The 16,868-nt window shown below is 57.9% G+C and overlaps 1 protein-coding gene across 1 annotated transcript; it reads left to right on the top strand.

The window, feature by feature from the left end:
• The first annotated feature begins 910 nt into the window (after positions 1–910).
• On the top strand, positions 911–9,793 carry LOC123349508 (chymotrypsin-like protease CTRL-1). The gene is made up of 7 exons (XM_044987664.1): positions 911–962; positions 1,528–1,631; positions 3,172–3,251; positions 4,716–4,797; positions 5,423–5,603; positions 5,788–5,921; positions 8,710–9,793. The coding sequence occupies exons 1-7, from the start codon at positions 911–913 to the stop codon at positions 8,869–8,871; spliced, it is 795 nt and encodes a 264-aa protein (XP_044843599.1). The 3' UTR covers positions 8,872–9,793.
• The last annotated feature ends 7,075 nt before the right edge of the window (positions 9,794–16,868 follow it).

Here is a 16,868-nt window from a genome sequence, read left to right as displayed (position 1 = left end):
CACTTCCTGGCAGGAGCACCAGGTGGCTGGGTGGGTCAGGGCATGGGGGTACCCATTTTTCCAGGGCCCCCCAATTGGCCAAGGCCCCATGGCACAGGCCCCATTGGCCCAGCAGCTAATCCGCCACTGAGCATGGGGACTTTGGTATAAGCTGGTGCCTGCTTTGCCAGCGACACACCAGGTCCCTGAGCACGCAAACCCAGCAGAGCTGGCTCGGCCTTGAGAGTTCGCAGCCCCTGGGAAGAAGGTGCCACCACCACCTGCTCCCGCTGGCCAGCGTGAGGCCTCCACAGGTGCACTGGACATGAGCCAGAGGAAACCAGCCCAACGCCAAGGCTGCTCTGAGTTGTCCTGTTCCAGAGAAGCTCTGCGCCACTCTCCACCTGCCAGGGGCCAAATCGGGTGCAGGGGGGTGTCCGAGTGAGCAGAGCTGTAACTGTCCTGGTGGAGGAGATCTGTGCTCGTGCCGGGACGCTGTGCCAGGCCCAGTCAAGGCAGGGACTGGCCAGGCTCCCCCGTGCAGCTCGGCCAGGCATGAGCCCTGCCCCAACACCCACAGATCTGCAGCTGTCCCTCAGTCCCAGCCCCTTGCTAGTCCAGCCCTGGGCACCCTCACGTCTCTGCCAACGCCTCTCGGACCTACCCTGCCTGCCCCCCCTGCTAGTCCAGCCCTGGGCCCAGCTGGTGAGACTCTGCCAGACTTGCCAGTCATACCCCTAGCAGCGCACGTGGGGCAGCGGGGGCAGGGAGACGCTATATTTGGCCTGTCACTGTCAGCTCAAGGCCTGGGTGGAGCAGGTGGGGCAGACGCCCAGCCCTGCTCCGGGTGTGACTGGCGGTCTCAGGGCACCCGGCGGGTATAAAGCGTGTGGTTCTGGCAGCCCGGCACAGCTGTGAGCACTGACCCAGCATGGCTTTCCTGCACGCGGCTCTCTGCCTGGCCCTGCTGGCGGGCGCCTACGGTAAGTGATGCCCACGGGCAGCTCTCCCAGACCCCTCAGTGACCAGCAGCCCCACGGGCAGCTCGCCCAGACCTCTCAGGGACTGCCAGTCCCATGGTGACTCGCCCAGATCCCTCAGTGACTGCCAGCCCCCAGGATGGCTCTCCCAGACCCCTCGGTGACCAGCACCCCCACGGGCAGCTCGCCCAGACCCCTCAGTGACTGCCAGTCCCATGGTGACTCGCCCAGATCCCTCAGTGACTGCCAGCCCCCAGGATGGCTCTCCCAGACCCCTTGGTGACCAGCAGCCCCACGGGCAGCGTGCCCAGACCCCTCAGTGACTGCCAGCCCCAGGGTGGCTCTCCCAGACCCCTCGGTGACCAGCAGCCCCACGGGCAGCTCGCCCAGACCCCTCAGTGACTGCCAGCCCCAGGGTGGCTCTCCCAGAGCCCTCAGTGACCAGCAGCCCCACGGGCAGCTCGCCCCTGCAGATTGGGACTGGCCTGAGCCCTGCAGTGCTGCGGGGGCCGGGGGGCTGCTGAGGGCGCTCGCTGCACACTGAGCAGGGCTGGTTTTCCATTTCCAGGCTGTGGGGTCCCCGCAATCAAACCAGTCGTGAACAGCTTGCAGCGAGTCGTCAATGGGGAGAACGCGGTGCCCGGCTCCTGGCCTTGGCAAGTGTCCCTGCAGGTAACGCTCGCTCCTCACGGCGGCCCTGGGGACGGAGCCCAGCTGCCCCGTCTGACATGCACACATGTCAGCACACACCTCGCGCTGGCTCCAGGGGCTGGGTCAGTGAGCAGGGAGCCCGTCACTCTTCTCAGGCCATGGGCCAGCAGGCAGGGCCCGAGCCCCCCATCCCGCATGGGGCTGGCGTTGCTGCTTGCCTGAGCCCTGCCCTCCCCACCGCGAGCAAATGAACCAATGCCCACTTCTGCCAAACGCGGTTTGGACGGCCAGGACAGGGCTTAAAAAGGGGCTGTCCCAGCCAAACGGGCCGTACGGTCACCCTAGATCAGAGACGCTCACAGGGTGGGACATTCCAGCCGTCAGGGTCTCTGCCGTGGGCTCAGCACAGGCTAGGACCCCCCAGGGATGTTCTGATGTGCGGGTTCAACGGCCTGACTAATCCACGAGCCAGTTCAGCCCCTGGAACGAGAGCCAAGTGCTGCCCAGGGCCCAGGGAGCGGGAGCAGGAGCGGGAGCAGCCTGTGCGTGGGGCGTCCCCCGGCCTAGCTGGGCATTTCGGCTTAGGAAGAAACCCAAAGCGATTTGGCTGGTGCAGACACCCAAGCCTGGGAAGAGCCCCCCTACCCCTCCTGGCCAGGGGCGATCGCTTGGAAAGCCCCAAGCATGCGGGCGCCCATTGCATTGTGCACAGGGCCGGCTCGGGCTTTTTTGCTGCCCCAAGCAAAAAAAAAGGGGGGGGCGCGGAGCGGCAAAGCAGGAAGGGAAAAAAACAAAACAAAACAAAAAACCTGGGGCATGGCCGGAGCGGCAAATCAGGGGGGAAAAAACAAAAAAAAAAACCCTGCTGGGCAGCCGGACCCAGGGTGCGGGGGACTCCCTGTGCTGCTGCCGTGCAGCGGAGTGCGGGGAGCGGGGCAGAGAGAGCAGGGGGGCCGCCAGGGCTCCAGTCGGCGGAGAGGGAAGACCAGGGGCTGCCCGGCCCAGTTTGCTGCAGGGCGCTCCCCTCCTCCGCACTGCCGCACCCTACAGGGCGGCCGGAGCGGCAAACCAAAAAAAGCCAACCTTGCTCAGCTGGTGCCTGGAGCCGGCCCCGATTGTGCACTGCAGCTGGGCACGCCTGGCCAGGCTGGGACTGAAGAGTGCTGAGCCTGCATGTTGCCCTGGGCCTGGTGGGAACTGCAATGGCTGGAGTGGGATCCCCAGGGACCCCCCATGCCCTGTGGACACCAGGCCAGGATCCCAGGGACAGCCAGGAAGGAGGAATAATGGAGGGAGCCGGGCCCCATGCCCAGGGGCCGGACGCTGCTCCCAGCCTGCCGATCAGGATGGGGGGCAGGGCACAGAGCGCAGGAGGATCTGGGTGGTATTTTGGCTTGTGGTGGTGCCAGCTACCCAGAGGCAGAGGCTGCCAATGGCAGGCTAAGTGCCAACCTGCAGGCAGGCAGCTCAGGGTCCCCCGGGCCTGGAGCGCTGGGCACATGCCAGGGTAGGTCCCTCAGCCCGTCGCAGACTCCCTCTCCTCCCGCCATTCTCGTTCCAGGACAGAAACGGCTTCCACTTCTGCGGTGGCTCCCTGATCAACCAGGACTGGGTGGTGACGGCTGCCCACTGCGAAGTCAGGTAAGGAGACGGTGCCGCAGGCCAGGCCAGTTGCAGGAGCCGCTTTGCATTGGCTGGTGCCATGGCTCTGCCTGGGCACAGGGACAGCCCCAGTGAGTGACACCCCCTGCCGCTGCCCCACACCCAGCCCCAGCATGGCAGCGGGGCACCATGGGCTGAGCAGAGCATGCCTGGGGCATGGGGGAGCTGGGCACAGAGGTAAGATCGTGGCTCTGCTCCCCAGGTGAGCAGAGGGTTCCAGATCCTGGGCATTGCCTGGGGGTGGGGAGGGGGGCCGCTACCCAGTGCTGAGGTTGTTCTCCTGGGAAGAATGGAGCCAAAGAGCCGACCTGCCCCCTGCCCTGGGGCTGCCCCTGCCCCAGCCCTTCCTGCCAGTTCCCTGTGTTAGGTCTGAATAAAGATGTAGCACAAAACCAGTTATGCCAACCTGACTGAAGTCAGGCTAACAGAGGTTTCTGGGTAATCCCAGAGTGGAAAAATACTGAGAAGCAGCATTGTCTCACAAAGCCCTGAAAAGAGAGTGAGATAAGCCAGGAGTTGCATTCCTGGCATAGTACCAGCAGTGCAGTGTTAAGAACAGTGTTTGAAGAACTGATAAGAAACTTTAGCATCTCACAGTTCAGATTCTAACTCCCTGGTTGAGTTATAGGTTTGTTTAAAACTCCCCTGTATTCCTAACTTTTGGTGCTTGTTAAGATATTATTAAATAATCTGTAGTTGTAGACATAAAGTCTAGGCATGTGTGTATATTAAAAGTGTCTAGTTTCAAGTTGTTAGACAAAGGGGGTGGGTTGCTCAAGTGAATGATGTATGATGTAATAAAACTGTCTATATAGGCTAATACTAAGCGGTAAAGGGGAGCTGGTTCTGGCTGGAGACGAGCTGCTCTCTATTGATGCGTGCACTTGTCAATAAAGAGCTTCTGATCGGACCTTGCTGGTGTTGCCTGTTTCTCTGTGGTCAGACAACTAACTTCGCTGTCGGGTCCCTGACACCTGCTCCCAATCCAGGGCCCGAGACCCGAACGCTGCTGCTACACCCACCATTAACAAACACCCGTGCTGAGCCTCCCTGGTGTAGTAGGTGCAGGCCCTGATAAAGGCCCAGTTGAGGCCTGAGGCCTGAACTAAAGTATGGTCAAGCCTTAGCTAAAAGCAAAAGGCAAGCTGGGAGCTGGAAGCCGGCCCTGTTCAAAGCAGTTGGCGAGAAAAGACCCCACCTGCACCTACTACACCTGGTGCCGTCTCCTCTGGCTGGAGCCTGGCCGCTCTGGGGCTCAGAGGAGGAGACACTTTGCTTGTGCCCCAGGGCAGCTCCCCTGGGCTGGGGCAGGGCAGGCAGAGGTGGCCCACTGGAGGGCACAGGGGATCCTGGAGCTAGTGAGGGCTCCTAGGGCGAATCCCCAGGGGCGGGCTCGGCCCCCTCTGCCCAGGTGCCCAGCCCCACTGGCTCTCTCCCTTGCAGAGCCGGGACTGACGTTGCCGTCCTTGGGGAATACGACAGGAGCTCCAGAGCTGAGACTATCCAGGTCAAATCCATTGCCAGGGTGAGTCACCCCCCAACGCCATCTGGGGCTCTGCAGAGAGGGGGCAAGATGCTGGGCAGTCCCACAGAGCCCAGGGGCGGAGGGCAGGCAGCCCAGCTCTGTGTCTGGGGCTGTGCCCTGCTGGGGGAAGAGAAGGGGCTGGCAGAGGCAAACCCCCTTCTCAGCACCGCTTGGCGGTGGCACGGCTGGGCATGGGGGCCCATTCTCCACCCAGCAGGGATGGGTGTAGGGACAAGCCGCTGGGCTGGGACTCTGCAGTCATGTTCCCTGCCCAGCTCTGCCCGGGGCTCCCTGGGTCAGGCGCCCTGTGCCTCCTGGAGATGGGCACGTTCCCATGGCGATGGGAGCCATGGAGGCCCGGCCTGGAGCTAGCCCTTGGGGAGTGCGGCCCAGTCCCTTGTGCCCCAGGAGCCCTGGGAGCAGGCAGTTCGTGAGGTGAGGGTGGGAGCTGCCTGGAGGCCCCATGCCCAGCTCAGCCCTGTCCCTCGGGGCAGCACTAGGGCAGGCAGGCTCCAGCGAGCGAGTGGGGCGGGACGGCATCGCACCTAAGGGAGCAGCGAGGGCGACGCTGCGCTCCCCCCGCCCCCGGCGCTAAGGGCTGCTTGTCCCTCCCTCCCCTCTCCAGGCCATCACCCACCCCTACTGGAACGCCAACACCATGAACAACGACATTGCCCTGCTGAAGCTCGCCTCCCCCGCCCAGCTGGGCGCCCGCGTGTCCCCCGTCTGCCTGGCCACAGCCAGCGAGTCGCTGGCCTCCAACCCCACCTGCATCACCACCGGCTGGGGGCGGACCAGCGGCACCGGTACGTACGCACAGCCGATGCCAGCCCCTGGGGGTGGGGGGCGGCCTGGACCTCGCCCACCCGTATGGGCACCAGGCCAGTGCATAGCAATGCAACCAGCAGGCAGCTAGCAAGTACTTCTCTGGGTGGCTGGCTGCATCGGTCGGTCTCCACCCTTGGCCCTGATCCGGGGTTTCTTTCCCAGCGAGCGGTGGGGCCGTCCGGCTGCAGCAGGTGGCCCTGCCCCTGGTCACGGTGAGCCAGTGCCAGCAATACTGGGGCAGCAGGATCACCAGCTCCATGATCTGTGCTGGGGGGGCCGGCGCCTCCTCCTGCCAGGTAAAGATCTGTAATGTCTCCCACACCACGGGTGTCGGGCACAGGGCGGGGCAGGGGAAGGGACACAGCAGGGTGTGCAGGTGAGGGACACAAGGCAGGGGCACAGGGTAGGGTGGGCAGAGATGGGGAGGGGCACAAGGCAGGGTGGCTAGAGGAGGGGGTTGGGCACAGAGCAGGGTGGGTAGAGGAGGCAGGAGAGGTACGGGGAGGGGCACAAGGCAGGGTGGCTAGAGGGGGGAGGGGTACAGAGCATGAGGGGGGATGGGCACAGAGCAGGGTGGGTAGAGGAGGTGGGAGGGACACACAAGGCAGGGTGGACGGCGGGGGGGAGGGGCACAGAGCAGAAGGGTGAGGGACAATAATAGTGGGGGATTTCATCGTCCCCCACTTGACGATGAAAATTCAAAAGGAGCGCTTAAAGACGATAAAGTCATTGCGGAGAAACTAAATGGATTCTTTGCTTCAGTCTTCACGGCTGAGGATGTTAGGGAGATTCCCAAACCTGAGTTGGCTTTTGTAGGTGACAAATCTGAGGAACTGTCACAGATTGAAGTATCAGTAGAGGAGGTTTTGGAATTAATTGATAAACTCAACAGTAACAAGTCACCGGGACCAGATGGCATTCACCCAAGAGTTCTGAAAGAACTCAAATGTGAAGTTGCGGAACTATTAACTAAGGTTTGTAACCTGTCCTTTAAATCGGCTTCGGTACCCAATGACTGGAAGTTAGCTAATGTAATGCCAATATTTAAAAAGGGCTCTAGAGGTGATCCCGGCAATTACAGACCGGTAAGTCTAACGTCGGTACCGGGCAAATTAGTTGAAACAATAGTAAAGAATAAAATTGTCAGACACATAGAAAAACATAAACTCTTGAGCAATAGTCAACATGGTTTCTGTAAAGGGAAATCGTGTCTTACTAATCTATTAGAGTTCTTTGAAGGGGTCAACAAACATGTGGACAAGGGGGATCCGGTGGACATAGTGTACTTAGATTTCCAGAAAGCCTTTGACAAGGTCCCTCACCCAAAGGCTCTTACGTAAATTAAGCTGTCATGGGATAAAAGGGAAGGTCCTTTCATGGATTGAGAACTGGTTAAAGGACAGGGAACAAAGGGTAGGAATTAATGGTAAATTCTCAGAATGGAGAGGGGTAACTAGTGGTGTTCCCCAAGGGTCAGTCCTAGGACCAATCCTATTCAATTTATTCATAAATGATCTGGAGAAAGGGGTAAACAGTGAGATGGCAAAGTTTGCAGATGATACTAAACTACTCAAGATAGTTAAGACCAAAGCAGATTGTGAAGAACTTCAAAAAGATCTCACAAAACTAAGTGATTGGGCAACAAAATGGCAAATAAAATTTAATGTGGATAAATGTAAAGTAATGCACATTGGAAAAAATAACCCCAACTATACATACAACATGATGGGGGCTAATTTAGCTACAACGAGTCAGGAAAAAGATCTTGGCATCATCGTGGATAGTTCTCTAAAGATGTCCACGCAGTGTGCAGAGGCGGTCAAAAAAGCAAACAGGATGTTAGGAATCATTAAAAAGGGGATAGAGAATAAGACTGAGAATATATTATTGCCCTTATATAAATCCATGGTACGCCCACATCTCGAATACTGTGTACAGATGTGGTCTCCTCACCTCAAAAAATATATTCTAGCACTAGAAAAGGTTCAGAAAAGAGCAACTAAAATGATTAGGGGTTTAGAGAGGGTCCCATACGAGGAAAGATTAAAGAGGCTAGGACTCTTCAGTTTGGAAAAGAGAAGACTAAGGGGGGACATGATAGAGGTATATAAAATCATGAGTGATGTTGAGAAAGTGGATAAGGAAAAGTTATTTACTTATTCCCATAATACAAGAACTAGGGGTCACCAAATGAAATTAATAGGCAGCAGGTTTAAAACAAATAAAAGGAAGTTCTTCTTCATGCAGCGCACAGTCAACTTGTGGAACTCCTTACCTGAGGAGGTTGTGAAGGCTAGGACTATAACAATGTTTAAAAGGGGACTGGATAAATTCATGGTGGCTAAGTCCATAAATGGCTATTAGCCAGGATGGGTAAGAATGGTGTCCCTAGCCTCTGTTCATCAGAGGATGGAGATGGATGGCAGGAGAGAGATCACTTGATCATTGCCTGTTAGGTTCACTCCCTCTGGGGCACCTGGCATTGGCCACTGTCGGTAGACAGATACTGGGCTAGATGGACCTTTGGTCTGACCCGGTACGGCCTTTCTTATGTTCTTATGTTCTTATGACACAGGCCAGGGTAGGTAGAGGAGATGGGAGGGGCACAGAGCATGAGGCGGGAGGGGCACAAGATAGGGTGGGTAGGGGAGGCAGGAGGGGCACAGGGCAGGAGGTGGAGGGGAAGGGGGAGGGGCATAGGGCAGCGTGGGTAGAGGAGGCAGGTGGGGCACAGGGCAGGATGGGTAGGGGAGGTGGGAGGGGCACAGGGCAGGATGGGTAGGGGAGGCGGGAGGGGCACAGGGTAGGGTGGATGGGGGGGAAGGGCACAGCATATGGTGGGTAGGGGAGGCGGGAGAGGCACAGGGCAGGATGGATGGGCAGGGGGTGGGGCACAGGGTAGGGTGGACAGGCGGGGGGAGGGGCACAGCCGGCTGGGCCAGAGATGGGGAGGATCCCTCTGGAGCCCCTCACCCCCACTCAGCTAGTGCCCCAGGGAGCCCTCCCCCTGCCAGTGCCCAGGCACTGCCTCCCTCTTGCACTGGGCCCTGGCATGGTGCCACGTCAGCCCCGCTCTCTTGCCAGGGGGACTCGGGCGGCCCCCTCGTGTACCTGAAAGGGGGGGCCTGGACCCTGATCGGGATCGTCTCCTGGGGAACTAGCAACTGCAACGTCCGGACGCCCGCCATGTATGGCCGAGTCAGCGCCTTCCGCACCTGGATCGACAGCGTCCTGGCCTCCAACTAGCGCCTGGCTGGCAGAGACGCTGCTGTGGAGTGCCAGGGAGAGTGGGCAGTGCTGGCCTGGGCAGCTGCTCGGGGCCCAGGGCTGAGAGCCCGGCACTTCCCCCTGCCAGCCCTGTACAAAGGAATAAAGGGCCTGTCTGTGCAGCCGGTGTTTTGTCCAGCTCCTCTGTGCTCAGCCCCTGCAGCGCCGGGCCCTGGATGTAACCCTGGATGGGCTGAACCCAGCTGTAGGTCTGGCCCTAACTGCTAAACCACCAGATTCGGCTCTGTCCATTCAGGTCTCCAGGCCTCTGCTCCATGCTGCTTCCCAGCTGCCCCCTCTGCTCAGCCCTCCCAGGGTGTGTGCAGCCCAGAGCCTGCGGCGGGGATGGGCCAACCAAGGCAGGCAAGCGTGGCAGCATCACAGAGCTGGGGGAGCAGAAAGGGAATTTCCCCAGGATTCCTTCCCCAGGTCCAGCCACAACCGTCTCTCCCCTCCTCTCCCCATTCCCATGCACCTGAGTGTGCCCAGGGCTGTCTGTTCCCAAGCTGTGCCAGAGGCCAGCTCAGAGCAGGGCCTGACGGGGTCTAACTGGGCTGGGCAGATTTCAGTTACTGGTTTATAATTCTGATGGATAACATTGACGTTTCAGCATTTTTTTATTTTGATCTATTTAAATGTTCACAGCTGCAGAAAATGAGGGGGGAAGGGGCGAGTCAGACAGTGCAGGGGTCAGACAACAATTATTTAGTGACAGTGGATGTTGAGATTCCCCCAGTTAAAGTATTAATGCCGTTATGAGACAATCCGTCGACATCCCAGAATATACACAGTAAAGACCCTTCGATCAAACTCAAAGAAGAACTTCAGCAGCGTTGTTCTTCCTTTGCCGATCGGTGCATTTCAGTGCTTATCGAGGGAAATGTTTTTCATTGGGAGGGGGCGGGGGGCGGTGAAATCAACGTGAACTGACATTTACCAGTTCAAATCGATTCCTTCCCGGCCTAGTTATTATAACACAGACAAATCCAAACTGTCTTGCAACTAGGGTTGCCAACTTTGTAATATTTAAATCAGAAAGTCCAGCTGGCGTGCCGGAACCTCCCCTGCCCCGCCTCTTCCCTGAGGCCCCGCCCCTGCCCCACCTCTTTTCCCCAAGGCCCCACCCCCGTCACTTCTCTTCCCCCGTCACTCACTGCTGTTCCCCTGCCCGGGATCATGGGAATTGCAGTAATCAGAGCCCAGTGCAGAGGTTGGATGATCCATCCTGAAACAGGCAGTGGCTAGAGCATGGCTAGAGCATGTCGTTCTGCTACTCGCCACGGTCAGGGTAGGTGTCTCTCAGCAATGCGGCGGGGCAGGGAAAAGGAAGGAGCCCCACTACATGGAGTAAAAGGAGCAAGTTCTCCCCGACGGACATGTTGGGTTTTCGTAGGGCGCTGAGATACCATTGCCAGGAGCACAGGTGCCGACTCTGGGGTGCTCCGGGGCTGGAGCACCCATGGGGAAAAATTAGTGGGTGCTCTGCACCCACCGGCAGCCAAGGTCCCCTCCCCCCGCCTCACTTCCTCCTCCGCCTACCTCCCAGCTGTTTGGCAGCGTAGCAAGCTCCAAGAGGGAGGGGGGAGGAGTGGGAACATAACCCCCTCAGAGGAGGAGGCGGGGCTGGGGCGGGGATTTGGGGAAGGAGTCGGAATAGGGCAAGGAGGGGGCGGAGTTGAGGTGGGAACTTTGGGGAAGGGGTTGGGATGGGGGCGGGGCAGGGGCAGAGGGGGGTTGAGCACCCACCGGGGTGAGCCAGTCACTTACCCCACATCAATGGATGCTCAGAATCTCGCACCAAAGACAACGCTGACAGCCAAGTTCTTTGGGGAACTAGCTAGAGATTTATTAGCTAAGAAAAAGGAAGGAAAGTTAGTCAAAGGTTAAAGCAGGTAAAACATGTTACGGGTGAATTCAAGTTTGTAAGTCCAAAGTGATAGCAGGGGTGGGAAATCTGCTAGTTTTCTATACGTCACCCTGGGTGGCCCAAAGAGTCTGGGGGGGATCTCAGTCCTTTTGTTCAAAATCTCCCCTGTCAGAATTCACCAGTCCCGAGATGGGTTAGGAGAGAGAGGCCTTTGTTCTCCCTTTTTATAGCTTGACCCTTTTGGCTGGAAAAATCTTGGTTGTGTCATGGGCTCAGACAGTTCCAGGGTGTCTGTGCTTTGCCCTCAGGGCTTCATATGAATTGCAAATTTTTGCTTGCACCTTCTGCATACATCCCATTTGAGGTGTCTCCAGGAGTGACACACACAGGCTTTTGTTTACAGTTCCTTTGTTATTCCTGAAGAGAGAACCTATGGGCATGTCTCAGACTCATAATGTATAGCGACATTTAATAACTCCACCCACAATGTCAATACACGTTATAACAAGATACTAATACTCAGCAGATTATAGCTTTTCCAGTGACGCTTCACAAGGCATACGTCGTACAAGAAGTATCACAATTTTCTCAAAGTGGTGACTATATTAGTGTATATGGTCAGTGCACCTGAGAAAAGATGGAAGAGGTCGGATAAGGAGCCTGGCTGTGATGGAGGACACTGGGGCAGGGTGAGAACAAGAACTATAGGTATTGAGCTGACAGGGCCTATGGTCTGGGACTTTTGTTAGACTATTTGCACGAGGTTCTTGTAATAAACTGGCCCCAGGAGGGGTATTTGTTGAAGTCAAAGCCTGAGATGGAATCCTTTGGGTTACTCAAGAGGAAACTGAGGCAAGGGGCCACTTGTGGGGCCTGGAAGGAGGCTACTCATTACAGTGCCCATCCATCCATCAGTATCTTGGCACAGGGACACAAGAGGGATCATCTCCAGTGCTCAGGAAGGACGCAGCTGGGACACTCCAGGGAGATCTGGCTGGCCAGCAGACACGCCAAGCACAATTTGACTGCACAGATTGGGACCTCGGTCTGCTCTGACTATGAGAAGCGTGACCGTATCGTTGGTAAATGTGCCACCACTGCCGTTTGTTGTGGCCACCCCGACTGAACCGCAAGGCCAGGATGTGGGCGACCCAGAGCCTAGTGAACCCTGAGCCAGACAGAGCCCCAGTGTCCCACACCACGTCCTTCCAGAGCTGGAGGATGAGCCTGAACCTCCGGACACGACCCAACCCAGGGCTGATCCGAATGCCGGTAAGTATTGAAATGATGCATTGAACTACACCGGGGTGGGGGTTATACCTGCCCGGATACTGCACAGACACCATCATGTTGGTTCTCTGCCTCTTGGCTTTTACCTCCACCTCTGGTGCTCAAAGGCCACATCAGAGACTATCCAGGCTCTCCAGTCCTCTTCCAGTCACATGGAAACAGAGCCAGCCTGTAACCTTGCTACGTCCTGCCCCACACACCCTGACCCTGCTCCGCCTGGTCGGCTCCCCCACCCGCCAGAAAATGGTGCCATCGCATAGCTTAACATGGAAGAAGAGTGTTTTAGGTACAGGCACTTTTCTGGTAAATTACCTTCACCCCGCCCCCTTAGTCTTAATTTTTCACTGAACCGGCATCATAAGGCCGAGGAGAGAAAGCCAGAGCGCGACGGTCATTGGGCTAGCAAGAGGTAGCCCGTGTTTCCGGAGCACATGACCTGCTGCTAAGCTTGCACAGCCGTGTGGTTGGTCAATCTGGTTTTTTCAGCATTAACAAAGTTCATCTTGGTGTCTGACTCTGTACTAGACACAAGAGACACGTGAGTCGCATTCGTGGGTCTGGTCTTGGGCCCTCCCTTCTATGGAGAAGCGTCACTGACCTACCAGCCACGCAGACACAATAACAAGCGCGGGGACGTCGGTGTGCGGGTGGGGACGGTGCATGGTTGTGCTTGTGCGTGTAGGTGGGTGTGCATCTGTCTGTCTGCCAAGCAGTGTGGCCAGCGCTCCCAGATGGATTGAGTGAGGTGATTTGGGCCCCTGCGGCAGGAGCTGTCATCTCACCTGTGCCCGTCTCCTGCCCAGCAGCTGCTCCTGTCCTCCAGCCTCCAAATCAGTCCTATCCCTCCAGTTCCCACATCAACTCTGCCCCCCAGACCCATCGCTGCTCTTCCTGGGGCTCTTCCCCCCCTTCCCCAGGCTTGGGGGGCTGCAGCAGAGCCCCTGGCCCTATTCCGAGCCAGGTGTTGCGGGAGGGAGAAGGGGCGGAAGCGCCGTCCCGTCCCCATTGCTCACAGGGGGAGAAGGGGCAGCGCCACCCTTAGCTGCTGGGCTCTTTAGCTCCTCCCCTCCCCCCGTGAGAACAATGGGGGCTCCTGAGGGGTGGGGAGAGAACTCTGCCTGCCTCCTGCAGCAGCCCTGATTGGCTGCTCTACCCCAGGAGGCGGGACATGAGCGGGCTGAAATCCCACCCCTGCCAGGCATTGAAAGACCCGGGGGTGCGGCTACAGCTCATCCCCCAGGCTGCTCCAGGGTCACTCCCTTCTAAAGCCAAAGGGGTAAATGTCTAGGTACCAAACCTGTGTGAAGCTCAGAGTCAGCCCCAAATCTCCGGGGGGGGGGGGGGGAACGGAGCACATGGAGGCCCCTGCATCCCGCTGTCTGCTGGGGAAGGGGGCAGGTGCAGGGCTGCACAGCTGGCAGCAAACGGGCTTGCAGAGCAATCGGAGGGTGCAAACCCACTGGCTGCACTGGAGATCAACAGGCCATTTGTCAGAGATTGCAAGGCCAGCAGGGACCATTGTGATCATCTAGACCTGGCCCTGTAGAGCCCAGGCCGGAGACCTGGCCCATGATAACTCCTGGGGCAGAGCTCTGAGAAAAACAGCCAGTCCTGATTTTAAAATGGTCGGACTGGAGAACCCAACACTTGGTAAATCGTTCCAACAGTTAATTACTCTCACGGTTACTAATTGACACCTTCTTTCCAGGCTGAATTTGTCTAGCTTCAGAGTCCAGCCCCGGCTCGCGTTAGACGCTTCTCTGCTGGACTGAGGAGCCCGTTACTAATGTTTTTCCCCATGTCGGTACCTATTAAACACACACCGCAGAAGCAGGAGCGGCAAACGTTCCGGAAAAGTGGGGCGCCACCAATGCCCGAACTATGGCCCCCTGTGCCGCTCCCTTGCCCCCAAGGCCCTGCCCCGTCCTGCCCCTTCTCCCTGAGCCCCTGCCCCTTCCCCTGAGGCCCCCCCACCTCTTCCCCCCAAGGGCCCACCCCCTACTTGCTTCGCTCTGCCCCCCTCCCCTGTCGCTCGCCCTTACGGCTGGTGAAAAGGAAAAGTGATGGGGCCATGGACTCTGGGCACCCCGAGTTCTGGTGCCACCAGAGGCGGCTCTAGGAATTTTGCCGCCCCAAGCATGGCAGGCAGGCTGCCTTCCGCGGCTTCCCTGCGGAGGGTCCGCTGGTCCCGCGGCTTCAGCGGACCCTCCGCAGGCAAGCTGCCGAGGGCAGCCTGCCTGCCGCCCTCGCGGCGCCGGCAGAGCGCCCCCTGTGCTTGGTGTGCTGGGGCCTGGAGCCGCCCCTGGGTGCCACGATCACGTTATTCTCAGCCAATACCTGTGCGTAGGTACCGTCAGCGAAGGGGCTTCTAGAGGTGGCTCTTGCTCTGGTTGTTGAAACACTGGAGATGAACCTAGAAGCGCAGGAGCTCTGGGAAGAATCCCTCTGGGTGATTCCGAACTACCCCACTGAGCATCACTTACCCATGCGGGTCTTTTCCCTTTCGTTTCTTCAGGGCACTGTCCTGGGCATTACAGCAAGAATCCCACATCATGTCTGGGAAAGCGCTGGTGTCGAGTGAGGGCAGGGCGGACAGGAGCAGCCTTCAATTGGGAAAGGTTAGAAAACTTCTCAAAAATAGGATGAACTCCCCAAAGGTGACATAGCTCCACTGGGCAGATACAGGTCTGAGAGCATTAGCTCAAATCCTTTTGGGGGAAAGGGGTGTGGGTGAGGGGGGTGCAGTCCGCAGCCTGGAGGAGGAAGAAGCCTCAGGATGCAGGGACCAGCAATCTACCCCTGTCCTCTCCCCAGGAAAGTCCAGCGAAGTAGCAGCCTGGGGTAGTGCAAGGCCAAGGCATGGCAGGGAGCGCCCACCAGGCGCAGAACGGGGTGTGCGAGCCAGGCAGAGCAGCCCCCGCCATGGGCTGTCGACATCAAAGGAGCTCAGGGGAGGGGCTGTGTGACCCCCCCCGCCTCCCCCCCAGCAGCCATAGGCAGCAGGTTTGTATAATTTTTGGTGGGGCCCAAAATGGTGGTCCCCCCCCCCCCGGTCTCACCCTGTAAGCTGATATAAAATGAAGCTACAATGCGTCAGCACCACAAGATTACAAGGGTCAATTAAAAGTGGAAAGTCAGAAGCAGCACTTGCCTATTAATACCTAATATACGGTATTAAATTTTGTTGCACCTGTTGTGACAAAGTGGGAATGTTCTTAATGTTTTCTCTGAATACTGTGTGGGTGCCTCAGTTTCCCCTGCAAAGTGCCAACTGACGGTGTTGGGGACAAAGAGATCAGGTGGCCTCCTTGTCCGGAAGAGACACAAAGGCCAGATGAGGGAGTGTCAGTTTGGAGCTGGCTGGGGAAATCGGGAGAGGCCCAGAACTTGGGTCTGGGCTCCCCACCCCCCAAGATGGACCTGACTGAGGGGTCCTGTTTTCTGTACCTACAAGCTCTGTTTTAGACTGTATCCCTGTCATCTAATAAACCTTCTGTTTTACTGTCTGGCTGAGAGTCACATCTGACTGCGGAGTTGGGGTGCAGGGACCTCTGGTTGCCCCAGGGCCTGCCTGGGCAGACTCGCTGCGGAAAGTGCACAGTGTGGAAGGGCTGAATGCTCCGAGGTCAGACCCAGGAAGGTGTAAGCTTCTTGCCCTGGAGACAGTATGCTCAGAGAGGAGGCTCCCCCAGAGTCCTGACTGGCTTTGTATGGAGTTGTTCCAAAGCATCCCAGCATCCCCTTCCACACCATGCACTTCCCGGAAGTCTGCACAGGCACTTACACTCCCTCCTCTGGCCTTTGTCTCTTTTCCAAGCATTAGGAGGCCACCTGATCTCCTTGTTCTCCAAAACCTTCAGTTGGCACCTTGCAGGAGAGTGGCCCAGGCCATCAGTTGCCTGGAGACAGGGTGTCAGCCATTCTCTGTGCAGACAGCATCACACTGGCCCTCTAGGGCTTTACAACAATCACACCCCCTTATCCCACCATCTAGAGCCTTAAGAAATGCATTGGGGAAATTGAGGCACACAGACAGTATTCAGAGAAAACACCTGTATACGACCAGTTACATACTTTGAAGGGTGTAAAATAATCAAATATTGTGCTAAATACAATGATACTCCAAACTGACCACCAAATTTAAGTTGCATGTTTTTCCCCTCAGGTGAGGGTTCTGGGGTGGGGCTGGGGATGAGGGGTTCACAGTGCAGGAGCGTGCTCGGTGCTGGGGGTGCAGGCTTTGGGGTGAGGCAGGGCTGAGGATGAGGAACTTGGGATGCAGACAGGCTGCCCCAGGGCTAGGGCCAGAGAGGACTCCCCATCACCACCACTGGCAGCAGCAAGCTCCAGGGGAGGGACCCCTCCTGCCCCCCACAGCACACACACTCTGCACATGCTCCTAGAGCCCCTCTCAGGTCCAGAAAGCTCACTCCCCTCCCCTATGATGGGTACTGGGGGGGGGCACAGGTGGCCTTCCATGTTGCTGCCCCTCACCATAACTTCACTGTGGATGGGGGATGGGGCTGCCCCTTGCCCAGCATGGGGCAGAAGTGGGGTAGGCAGGGTGGTGGCTGGCTATGGGGCGGGGGAGCAGGGTGTCATAAAATTCACCCAAGCCCCAGCTGCTCAGGTCTAGGAAGCCTCCCTCTCCCATCCCTCCTGTGGCGGGTGGGTTGGTGGGTGCTGGGGGAGGGGGCATTGCCTTCACATGTGGCTTTCTGCCTCCCCTGTGCAGCCTGCTGTGCCTCACTGGGGGTAAGAGTAGGGGCTGGGACTGGGGCTGGGGCAGGGGGGGAATCATAGGGTCAAACACTCACAG

The sequence above is a fragment of the Mauremys mutica genome, chromosome 14 (genome assembly GCF_020497125.1).
Source record: "Mauremys mutica isolate MM-2020 ecotype Southern chromosome 14, ASM2049712v1, whole genome shotgun sequence".
Classification (NCBI taxonomy): Eukaryota; Metazoa; Chordata; order Testudines; family Geoemydidae; genus Mauremys; species Mauremys mutica.
The sequence above is the reverse complement of the archived record's forward strand: the minus strand, read 5'-3'. Positions and strand labels throughout refer to the sequence as shown.

Bases quoted from the DNA above. Each gene is read 5' to 3' on its own strand.
- LOC123349508 (XM_044987664.1), top strand. From the start codon at position 911: ATGGCTTTCCTGCACGCGGCTCTCTGCCTGGCCCTGCTGGCGGGCGCC. The intron at 963-1,527 runs GTAAGTGATGCC...TTCCATTTCCAG, and splicing joins CCTGCTGGCGGGCGCCTACG to GCTGTGGGGTCCCCGCAATC. The intron at 5,922-8,709 runs GTAAAGATCTGT...CTCTCTTGCCAG, and splicing joins CCGGCGCCTCCTCCTGCCAG to GGGGACTCGGGCGGCCCCCT.